This window comes from Tigriopus californicus, chromosome 9 (genome assembly GCF_007210705.1).
Source record: "Tigriopus californicus strain San Diego chromosome 9, Tcal_SD_v2.1, whole genome shotgun sequence".
In the NCBI taxonomy this organism is placed as follows: domain Eukaryota; kingdom Metazoa; phylum Arthropoda; class Copepoda; order Harpacticoida; family Harpacticidae; genus Tigriopus; species Tigriopus californicus.
The window spans coordinates 4,073,150-4,084,700 of NC_081448.1; the positions used below are offsets into that span (position 1 = coordinate 4,073,150).

Here is an 11,551-nt window from a genome sequence, read left to right on the forward strand (position 1 = left end):
GGTCGTCGACAAAAGGAATTACATATTTCACTCAAGCTGTCTCAGATCTTATTCAATTCTTTCCTCTAGGAAAAAATCGAGTGAGTGGAAGCAGGGCCTCTTATTCATATGATGTTACCTTTTTGCATTTTGAAGAAGTCCTTGTCATTCTGGCAGGCTTTTGTGGTCTTCACCAGCTCGAACACTGTACAGTAGCTCCTGCAATGATAAACCGTAATCGTTAAACCACGTGACTTGACGTAATTGGTCGTGACACGTTTTGTATCTCTGATCAGTTAGTTCCTCAAATCTTGTCTCGAGATGTCTGATGAGTTGTTAACCAACACTTTAAATTTGAAGTCGAAAAAGAGATCAAGTTGAGTAATCGGCTTTAACGAAGAACAAAAAGGAATTGCTAAACTGCCAAAGGCTTTAAGTTATGTAGCGATTACCGTGGATTAGCGACGTTATCTAAAATTTTGTTTTCAATGAATTAGGAGTTCTTCAGTGTTATACAACATTGTTAGCCAACAAGGGGATCCTTGCACAGAGGTCGTCGCTACTGGCTTTCCCATAACTTGTTTATAGTTATGGGTTCTCAAATTAAGTTTCGGCCATTCAAATTATTTTGAGCACAATAGACATGTGGGTTGTGACATGATGGCCCAATTCTTGAAAGTGTTCTAGATCAAGATCTAGAATTGCTGGCCCTCTATCAAGTTGAATTAGTTTCATCCCGAAGAATCAAATGTCGTGACAAAGCGTCTCTTAAGAGTCAGAGCTTTTTCAGCAGATCTCAGACAGAGCGCATGAATGTCATCATAAAGCGTGTTTTGCCAATTTATTCCAATTCGTCTCGGTCATATTTGGAGTACCAGCCAACGCTTTTCCAATTACTTTTCGCAACCCTCGCCACATTTCTAGGATTCAGGAATTCGTTCTTTGTCCTACATCTTTTGTGGGCAGAAACTTCTTGTGTCGTCTCACTTGAAATCGCACAATATGCTAAACAGAAGCTGTGGTGGTTTTCGAAAGATTAATTTCCATCCGACTTTGGGACGTAGTTTTTTTGCACCGCATTCACAAAGGGTCGAGCAAAAAGTGGCCTTGCTTTCAATTTCAAGAGACCTAGAATCTCAGATGAATAAAACCGACCGGGACTGGCTTCACAATTTGGAATTATCCAAGCGATTTTAGGCGGACAAGGAACTGCAAGTGGAACTGGAACTGGACCTAGAACTGGAATTGAGAATGGAGGCAGCAAGTCAAGAAGGAGACAGATGGGCTGCATTCAGGCCCAGGGCTCCAATGCAGAAACTTTGATTCATGCCAGAGCCAATGCGACGAATTTATGATTAGTTAACCGGGGGCAACCCTGAATTGCCAGGATGCCCGAAATTCCCCTCTCCTCTTGACTGAGGGAAAACGGGTGCGGAGACTTTGTTCTGATCCTTTTCTTTCCTCCTTTTCATCTTGGTACTTGGCCATGCTTTGATTACACATTGAACCTCGCCGCCATGAAGGTCATCGTTCTAAATGTGATAAGTTTGATCCTTTCTGGGCCAGACAACTCGGACAGTTTTGTGAGGGCCTGATGCCCTTCAAGAACTCTTTGGGGGCAAGAAAGAGGATCTTCAAATTAGATCGGTCCCTTAATTTGTATGCATGGAAATGATGTTGTGCCTACGTACGTACAGTACGTATGTACGTTGGCCTGTCCGTCTGTCCACGCACCCAAGGCCCCAATTCGAATCGAGCCAAGAGCAGTTTTCGGAAGTGAACGTCTTTAGCCACAACTAGAAGTGTTTGGGACAGAAGGGATTACTTACTGATCAGTGGCAGTCAGTTCAAAGTTGGATCCACTGGGTTGGTCCGCTTGGTAGCCATCCTCGATTTCATTCTCCCAGTAATTCTCAGACTTCTCTTGGGTGGTATCAGCCAGTTTCTTGGAGTGAAGGAACAGATTTTCGCGGACATCCCAATCCTTCTTGGCCGACAAAACTTTTCGGTAGAATTTCACGGGTAAAAGACCAGCCGTTTCTGGAAAGAGACCCATCCAAAAAGTAAAGTAAGGCTCTAAATTGGCCGACCATATGTACATAGACTTAAAACTATATTACGTAGAGAGTTGTTCAATACTGAAAAAGCTCGGCTTAATAGTCTTTTCTGCTAATCTCAAACATGTGACTGATTACATGTTCCCATTACGTGTCATTATTTGAGCATCCTGTGTCTTAGATCACATTTAGGTTTGATAACACATCCTTTGATTTCAGTCGGGCACAACACCACACTATTGTACAAGGCTCTGCATTTCAAAAATTGTCAAGGCAAGTTTGCCTGTTAAGGGCCCCATCAAGATGTCAAAATAATAGGGGAAAAGGTTGATGACTTAAAGGCACACACCAATGGGGGAGAAGGCCAATAGATTTCTATTCTCTACCCGCCTCCTTGTGACACCCAAAAATGTTCCCATCTGTCCTTTGCGAAGAAGCTTTGAAAAGCAAAATGAAAGCCACAATCCCACACCCACACATGTCCAGAAGGCCTGAAAGTGGTTCCATACATCTTTTTACTGGACCAGAACATTGGATCCAAGTGGAGCGACTCCGATTCTCAGCCAACGTGGAACAACGGGAACAAACTTGGAACATGGTTGTGGGAAAAAAAGAAGAAACTTCTGACCCACCACTCGACATTGGCAAAAACTTTAGAAGTTATTACTTCCAAACCAACTCCAACTTGCATCAAACGTAATGATATCTTGGGCCACCAAGTAATCAATACCTTTAAAATAGGCCTGCAATCTATAAACAATCACGAATTTAGGCCGACCTCTTGAATACATACTATGCTGCATTGGCTGTCTTTTGAGATATTCGTGGGATTGGCCTATAGCAATATTGGTCAGAGTAAATGTTCCATGAACAAAAGGGACCAAAGAATAGTCTTCCACAAGTAAAAAAATGAAGCGGCCGAGAAAAAACAAAAGATCATGAACAAAATACAGTATTTCAAGGTTAGTCTCGTCAAATACAGTCTGACAAGTAATTTTTACCGTTTTTGCTTTTTAGAAAATACAAAACGAAAAGGGAACTAGAGTGGGATGTTCCACGAAAAGCCATTCCCACCAAATTGCGAAAGAAGTTATCTTAAGCATATATATATATTCAGGTTTAATCTTCTCCAACCAAGGTGAATTGAAAAAGATGGCGAGTTCCCAAAGGATCAACTTAATTATGCTTGGCTTTGACTAATCCTAAGGTCCCTTTGGGAAAGCACCGTGCGAACTTGGAAATGGAAAACTTGAAACTTTCCCAAAGAAACTCTTGACTCATCTGGTCGAAGTTAACAACCGGGGCACATGAAAGAAAAAAAAACAATTTTGAAGGGATATTCTCGCTTTAAAGTGCTAATCAAGGTCTTCTACGTCAATGCACAATAACGGCATAATCTCTTTTATCAACACTTTTTGAGTCAACGCTTGGACCGAGATGGACGAATGCACCAACCCAATACTTTAATAATCATATTGTTTCATGCCTTTTCTCAAATATGCTACTTTTCCACTAGGTATTTTTCCATTTTCCAATCGTTCAAGGATGGTTTGAAACCGAGGTTTCGGTATCTAAGTATTGACATTTTTAGATGACAACAGGGTCAGATTAATTTTGATAACTTGACCTCTCCCTAAAACTTCAGAGCAAAGGGCCAGGCGGTTGTACAAAGGATTAATTCAATGAGCAGGTCTCATCCATGAAGGATTTAGGTGTAGTCCTCCAAGATAATGGAAAGTTCGATGAGCATATCCAGTTGAAAGTTGGTAAGGCTTTTCAAACATGTGGTTGGATATATCGCACGTTTAAGTCCAGAGATAGTGTCACGATGCTAACTCTGTACAAGTCGATTGTTCAGCCGCATCTTGAATATGCCTCTCCCATTTGGGCTCCAATTAGTTCAGCAGGTTTGCAAAAGCTCGAGCAGGTCCAAAGATGTTTTACTAGGAACATTGAAGATATGAGAGAGCTCTCGTATTGGGAGAGGTTAGAAAGGTTGGGATTGTACAGTACTCAGAGAAGGTACGAAAGGTATCTGATATTGTACGTTTTCAAAAGCATTCATGAGCTTTGTCCCAACCCAGGATTTAGGGTCAATTGTAGTGACCGTAGAGGCTTAATGTGCGTTTTGAGAGCACCTTCAAGCCCTCGAGAATCCAGGCTAGTTAAAACAATGAAGTCCAACTCTCTTCTTTCTCGGGCTCCTTCATTGTTCAACTTGCTGCCCTCAAATATTCGTAGGGTTTATGTAGGGGTTGATCCAGTAGCAAGATTTAAGTCAGACTTGGACAAGTTTTTGACTAAAATTCCGGTCAACCTTACATTCAAGGATTAGCCAGATCAGCCAACTCCAATTCGTAGGTCGATCAAATAATATACATAAATAAAAGTCAAGTAAAATGAATAATCTTCTCGTCTTGAACTGCTGGGATTCCAATCCCGGTAGCGGTAAGGAAGTCCGCAAAAAACGAAAAAAAAATGGCTAGAAGAGGCACCTTCGTTTCTTGATATAATTGTATACTTTGCAATGTATTGTTTCTCACTTCAGGAATTCACATCCCGAACTTCTTACCCCTAATTGGACTCTTGTATTTCCAGTACTTCCTGTCGCATCTTCCACCCAAACAGGTCCGCTTCTGTTCCAAAGGATCACAGGATTTTCCGCCCGGCGATGGATGGGTCGTAATCAGTCGGGTTCGAGTCTGGATCCCGGGTCCACAAGAGCTGTCACACGTTGACCATACCGACCAACTGGACACGGAGCAATCCCGCACTGAAAACCAACCAAGAAAGCACGTGAGTCATTCGAAAATATCTGAAAGCCTAATGGGGGTTCGTTAAAGGTCTCTTCATTTGAATTCACATTGAAAGCGGGGCCTGTCGGGCGAAAAAAGAAGAGTCCAGAGATTTAGGAGTGTGATAATTTAATGATAACTCTAGAGACGTCATCGATGACTGGTATTCAACTTCATCTTCATGTCTCAAAGCTCTACCCCCTGCTTTATCGGCCCATTTGATCAGAGAGGGATGAGCCCAAGAAAAATGAGAAGGGGAAGGGTGCTGGATGGACAGCGCCATTCATGACTTGAAAGTTCGGATTCGCGGCAGGGTGGCCGATCCTATAACTCATTCTCAACCAGAGGAATGAGAGGAGGAGACGGGTGTATCTTAAAGGGGCATGTATCCATTCAATTTACCCCTTTCTTGAAAGGAATTCCCCTGCTATTAGTTAGGTAAGCAATAGCTTGAACCTTTGACTTAAAGGTTGGATGTGGCTCACCGGAAAAATGTATGGGAAATTGTGTAAAAAGGCACAAATATTAGAGACAAAGAAAAAAATGGCTAGAAGAGACACCTTTGGTATATTTTTGAAAAAATGTGTCTGTTAAAGACTGGACAAGATATCTTAAATCACAGCTTCAATAGTGGATATTTCGCCTCGAATGACTCCTGAACCAGATTCCAGAATGGGACCTAAGCATTAAGTGTAAAAATATTTGTACTGTACGTCACATATCCAATGAGAAACTTCTCGCAACAAAGATATTAAAAGATTTTTTTTGCTTTTCATCAATCAATTTCCTAATTTCTATTCATGTGGACTTGTGAATTGTGACAAATTCGCACTTTCAAAGAAAGTCAATCAAAACAAAGTATGGTTCTCCTCAAAATTTAGCCAAATTTAGTTAACGTAGCTTCATTCAAATCCTTTTATCGGATTGATTCTTTTTACCGGTCTTGGATTGCAATCTTTTCCGAAATGATTACAAAATAAGGTACGAAAAGATTATATTCTAAGTCTTCCGATCCGTACTATAAACATTTCGGGCAAATTAGCCGAGAAAGGAGATTCAAAATGGACCGTATTCTGCTTAACACCATAATGGGACAGCTTTAGAATATGGGATAAAGGAATCTCGACGACGGAACATGTGAACAAAAGCTTGTTGTTACTAGCAATGAGCACTGGAATGTGTCAGCTTTGTTATTCAGTGACTTATATTCTGCACCATGTTTCGTCATAAGCAACCAAATCATAAGAAATATAGATGCAGCTTCAAAATAACTGGAGTCGAAATCAAATCACGTGTTCGTAAACCCGTGAAATTTACCTTAAATAAAAAAAGGGCCCGTAGGCGATTAAATTTCATGACCATAATATGCTTTCTCTCAGTCACGGTCTTTCGTCTCTTTCACTTTCCTAAAACCGTTTGACGTGGGTCAAGTTGCCATTGCGTACGATCTGCTTTATTTATTGTTGTCAAAGTGTTTCCTTTTCTCGTTTCGTCTTTTTGCCCAGTTTCTAGTTTGTACCCGTTGTTACAAGACCCATTTGTCCTTTGAAGCCATTTGAGACAAAGGAGTGAAGTTTTTTCGCACTCTTCATCTCGGTTTTTTCCTGGCTTCTTCTTCGAGTTCCGCTTGGGACGTGATCCGAATACTCGCCAAACCCAAGACGAGGGATGGCGGATCAGCGCCATCCATGACATAGTATAACTCTATTGGCCTTGTCATTCTCGATTAATCATTAACCACCACCCTCTACACTTGCAAGCTCTCTCGTACAAGCTCACCCCGTATTATATACCGTAGGTACCTAGGGTCACTTCCAAGTCAAAGCGAGACGAGGAGTCTGAGTCAATCCAGGGAAGATACGTAAAGGTTTCTCTTTCGAAAGGTTAATCCTACCTCCGAGTTCTGCCTGGGCGTATCCTACAACTCCAATCCATCTCTTCAGGGAAATCTTGTTCTCGGCGAAGAAGACGGATCATGTAGCAACTCGAGACAAGAGACACACATATGGGGTTCAATTTCTTTGATTAGAAGACTCCTCGAAAACAAGGTTCTTATCTGACAGGAGGGTTTGAAATGGAGAGAAATGGCACATGATGTAACTTAATCTTGCTGCTAACCGCCAGCAAGCAGTAAAACAGTAGTTTGAATAGCTTGGAATTGTGCTATCATGTCGGAACAGGAATGAAAAAAACTAATCTAAATTACTGTCATTTCACTAAGCTTACTCTGACAAAAAGTTTTGGCATTTAAGTTTGGCTGTTGACTCTGATTTTACCCGGAATAGTGCTTTGGAAATCTGATCACTGAATACCACCTCTTTCCCAAATGTCACGTAGTTGTTAAGGACCTTGTTTATCTTTACAAAATCGTGAATGCCAAACAAATGGACGCACACTAATCATGGTTGATGGCTTGACCGTATTGTTATGTATAACTAGAGTTTCCTCAGTTATGGTTTCTTTCAGACGGAGAAGACTCCAAAAAACTGAGGCTTAGCTGCAAAGTAAATCATACCCATTTTTCGATAACAACTTGCGCAAGACACAATTTATTAAGCAACCAAGTTTCACTTTCCCAATTCCATATCTTAAGCACCTCATACGAAAAAAAACACCCAGAGGTCATCCATGAGTCCCACTGAGTCATTTATATGCAAATTGTGTATTTATTTTTTTCAAAAGCATAAGCTCTAAAGTTTCAGAGTAAATAATGATTCTGATTTATTCTGAATAGGAGATTCCCTACTAGTATACACGTCCAACGTGGGCCTTCGTTGTGATTTGCATTTTCCCACCCCACTTTAGATCGTTTGCTAGTTGTTGGGAGAAGAAACCAGTCTCTATGGCTGAGAAACGTCTTCTGGACGTGTTGAAATATGCAAGCCTGTCCATTCTTGTACTCCCCAAACGGGTCCTCCCCCTCGAAATTTGGCCCAAGATCATGCGAATGGTTTTAGAATCGTTTACTTCAGACAGCAGAAACTCCAACCATGTCTCGACTCATCAAGAGGGCATTCCAAAAGCAATGGCAGGTCCATATATATATACGAGTAGAACCGTACTTCATAGATAGGCCTCGCCGTCCTCCACAAACCGCTTGCGTAGAAATCGTATTTTCATGCATCTTCTTGCTGAATATGGTAAGTAATATCTGGCTAACGTTGACCTACGCCTCGTTTCAGATAGCACCGGGGTTTGTTAGACAAGTGTAATTTTGGCAAGTTGAAGAGCCCAAGGTGAGTGCAAGTCCATTAGCACAATCTGATGTGAAGAGCCAATTCATCAGATTAGACAGCTTAAAATGTCTTGTTCAAATTAAAGTGTGCTTTTCGTGGCTGGGAGGTACTCACATGGCGTACTCCATTGCATCAATTATGTAGGGTGCGGCGGACGAAATGCGACTTGAATCAATTTGTTTACTAGTTTTGCTTGCCAATATGTGTCCGCTGTCCATGCTCCAAGTTCAAATTTGGGTATAAAGGTCTGCCTTTTTTATGGTCGCCTTGTGTAGACATTTTATGAGTGTCTCTGGAATTTGAAGGGATATATCCCTTTATATTTGATAATCCAGACGTGCCGTCATCATTACGCCATTATGATATCTCAAGATTCTTTTTATGTCATGTCATCTTTTTTGAAGGGCTTTTTCAGACCTTTTTGCCCGTTTGGTTCCGTCCTAAAAAGGCCGAGGCAATGAAAAAACTTCCACTCTTGAAAATAATTAAGAATCGATCCTAGTCTGTGAATTGTAACAACCTCAATTAAGTGCCTATATATAGTTCGTCTCTCTGTTAAAAAGATAAGATGAAACCAAGGAAAGTGAATGGCACTAAAAAAAACAGTTCCAAAGCGTTCCAAGGGCCCAATGATTTTCCCCATTGTTTTCTGTCCCACATGTGAATGATGTCCACGTCTATTTGGGGCGGGATGAAGGGAGAAAGACAAAAAGACGTCGTCGACCTTCGCCGTCTTGTTCGTTCCACTCTTCATTTATAGGATTGGCCTGGCTGAGAGCAGGATGGCTGGCGACAACATCAAGGATGAGTTTGGATGGCTGCTTGGGGAAAAAAAGTGGAAAATATTGCCTCGAGACCGCTATGACAGAGACTTGGCTGGTTTGCGAGGATTACCAACAAAATCTCTCTTCATCCCTGTTACAGGATTTGGTCGGGATCCAAGCTCAAGATGACGTCGTTGGGGTCCTAGCTTAAACGGGCTGGGAGGTTGAGGAAGAGTTCCGATCAGGAGCCATCATCTAAATTACTTCATCTCTTATTGAACGCACTTCTGGATGTAATGGGCTCACGGTCAAAAGGAATTATTCCCGACCCCCCGTTGCAGACTCGAACAGACTTGTTTATTTTTCACGAGTGCTGCGGCGGTTGCCGTTTAATGGTATTCGTTGATGACTGGCCAAAAACAACCCTCATCGTTGGTTGTTGTTCGAATGGTTTTTGCGCAGAATTCATTTTCTCAGTCGTATGCTTAATGGTGGGGAGTGCCAACCAACCCGAGGGGAAGCGTACGGAGACGCACATCATTGAATTTTAATTGCCCATCAATTGACCATTCATCTTCCGTCAAGGCAACAACAGCTACATGTAATGTTTATGTTTGTCGGCGGGGTTGTTATTGTGTGCTTGGTTTTTGAAGAAATTTGTATTCCTCCCTCACGATTTTACATGGCTCAGAAATTTTGATGATCCCCGAGTGAAGCAAGAAGCATGTTCTTGTCTCCCTCTCATCATTAATCACATCTGATCCAGAACACATGAAGCCGTTCCACCCAATAATCTTTCCCGAAGGTTGAGTGGTTTCCCAAACAATGGAAGTTGCGCAAAGACCGTCAAAAGAGTAAATGGACCAAATTGTAACGGGCAATATTCCCTCCGACACATAAAAGATATCCCCATTTCTTCCATCGAACGACCACCAAAGACAGATGATCTGCAAATCTGGCCCACCGGAGTTTCAACACTTGGCAAATATACCTCTGAACCCTGAAAATGAGCTCTCGTTTGCCGACCATGATGTATGCCTGCACTTTTTGCGGTCTTTGGCTTCTCCCATTTGGAGCTTGGGACCCGGGTTCCATTCTCAGGACCATTCGCTACTTGGCTGAAGGTGAATGGGGAGGGGGAACACAAAATAAAAGAGGGGGCCCCCCATAACGAAGCGAGGCTTTCATGTTTGCCCTTAGGAAATATGGCAAGACATTACAGTCCTGGCGTCCAGAGAGAAGAGAAAAAAAGTTTACACTCATAAGAACCTTGAACAAACTCTAAACTGTGTGGTTGCCGCCACGATGTGTACTTTCAGAAAGAAACGCAAATGTCGTGGCTGGATGCCTAGTTCATAATCTTATACAACACTGGATGGGTGGGTAGCTCAGAGGACGAGAAACTGTCGTTCCACATTTGAAAGCTTTCAACCTGATTGCCTGAACTTTCTTTGAACCTTTTGAATGTGGTAACTTCCAGGCAGAGATGTATTTTAACAAAGTGTACTTGATGCTACCCTCGCATTGGGTGGCTGCACATCTTGTCTTACATTGGGTTGGTGTAATAAATATCTCCTAAAGACCACCCTGACGGCAATAACAGGAGAAGATCTCAATGAGAGATGAAACACGTTTCGTCGTAGGGTTGTAAATCTTACTGCGAACTCGATTTCCAACGTTGATGCCGGCAAAATAGCCCAAATAATTGGACACAACCATTCCCCGCCCCCTCAATAAGTGAGGCATTTCCCATTCAGGTCGGGGAAAGTAAGACATGGAAACCCTACCGCTTAGAAAGAATAGTTACACTCCATTGAATCCAATCTGCAACGTCAGCATCGCATAAGCCCAATCTCGTTCGTTTCTCCTGAGGAATCGTCCTCTCTGCTCTCTCGTTTGTCTCCACTTATTGGTGAAGCACACGTGAACTGGCAATGCCAACCAATCCGGTCACCCGCATGGTATGGAATCGAACCGAAAAAGTTGGTGGTCCATTATGAAATCGGAAGCAAGGAAAACTTGTGATTCCAAACTTTTCTAATTGATCTTCAAAGGCTTAACTTGTGGCTGGAAAGATGGGGGGAGGGTGTCAACCTGATGGCAAGCCCGCAACTAAGACTGCCAATCGACCCCTATGGTTCACTAAAAAGAGGACGCTGACAGATTTCAGTGCTTTTCACATAATCTTTTGGATCTTACTCGATGCTTTATGGATTATGAGCCTACAAAGCGTATGGATTTGTTAGTATCGTACGAAAATGAAATATGGCCTTTGAAAGCAAGGATGAAAAGCAAAGCGGAGTCTTAACGTGGAGAAGCACACTCTTTAAGTAGAGTGCAACCAAAATGACAACTAAATATCCTCCTCTCCAACAAAGTGATAATAAGATTCAATGTGCTGAAGCTGGGCATCCGTGTCATATGAAATAAAATTTTCAAGGACTAATTTTGTAAAAACAAGGCATTTATGATCTGAACAATGAAGGCGAAAAGAATATCCAGGATGAAAACCAATTTGTTTGAATTGAGTCCAACAAGATAAAAATGAATTCAGCCCAGGGCTCTAATAAATTTAATGGGATGATCCTTCCCAGGGGCATTTTTTTACGTCGTCTAAAACATACGATCTCATTTTGCCATAATTACACTATCCAATTGGATTTTAGAACTTCACTTTGTCAACCTACAGTCCTGGAAGGAATGGGAAAAAAATTATATTG

The 11,551-nt window shown here is 41.9% G+C and overlaps 1 protein-coding gene across 1 annotated transcript in view; it reads right to left on the bottom strand.

The window, feature by feature from the left end:
- Positions 1 to 11,551, bottom strand: part of LOC131887035 (somatomedin-B and thrombospondin type-1 domain-containing protein-like) — a 20,931-nt gene that overhangs the window by 1,856 nt on the left and 7,524 nt on the right. The window contains exons 2-4 of the mRNA XM_059235523.1: positions 4,609 to 4,809; positions 1,809 to 2,019; positions 119 to 198 (exon numbers count right to left, since the gene is read on the bottom strand). Coding sequence (XP_059091506.1) covers positions 119 to 198; positions 1,809 to 2,019; positions 4,609 to 4,809 — 492 coding nt within the window. The remainder of the gene's footprint in view (positions 1 to 118; positions 199 to 1,808; positions 2,020 to 4,608; positions 4,810 to 11,551) is intronic.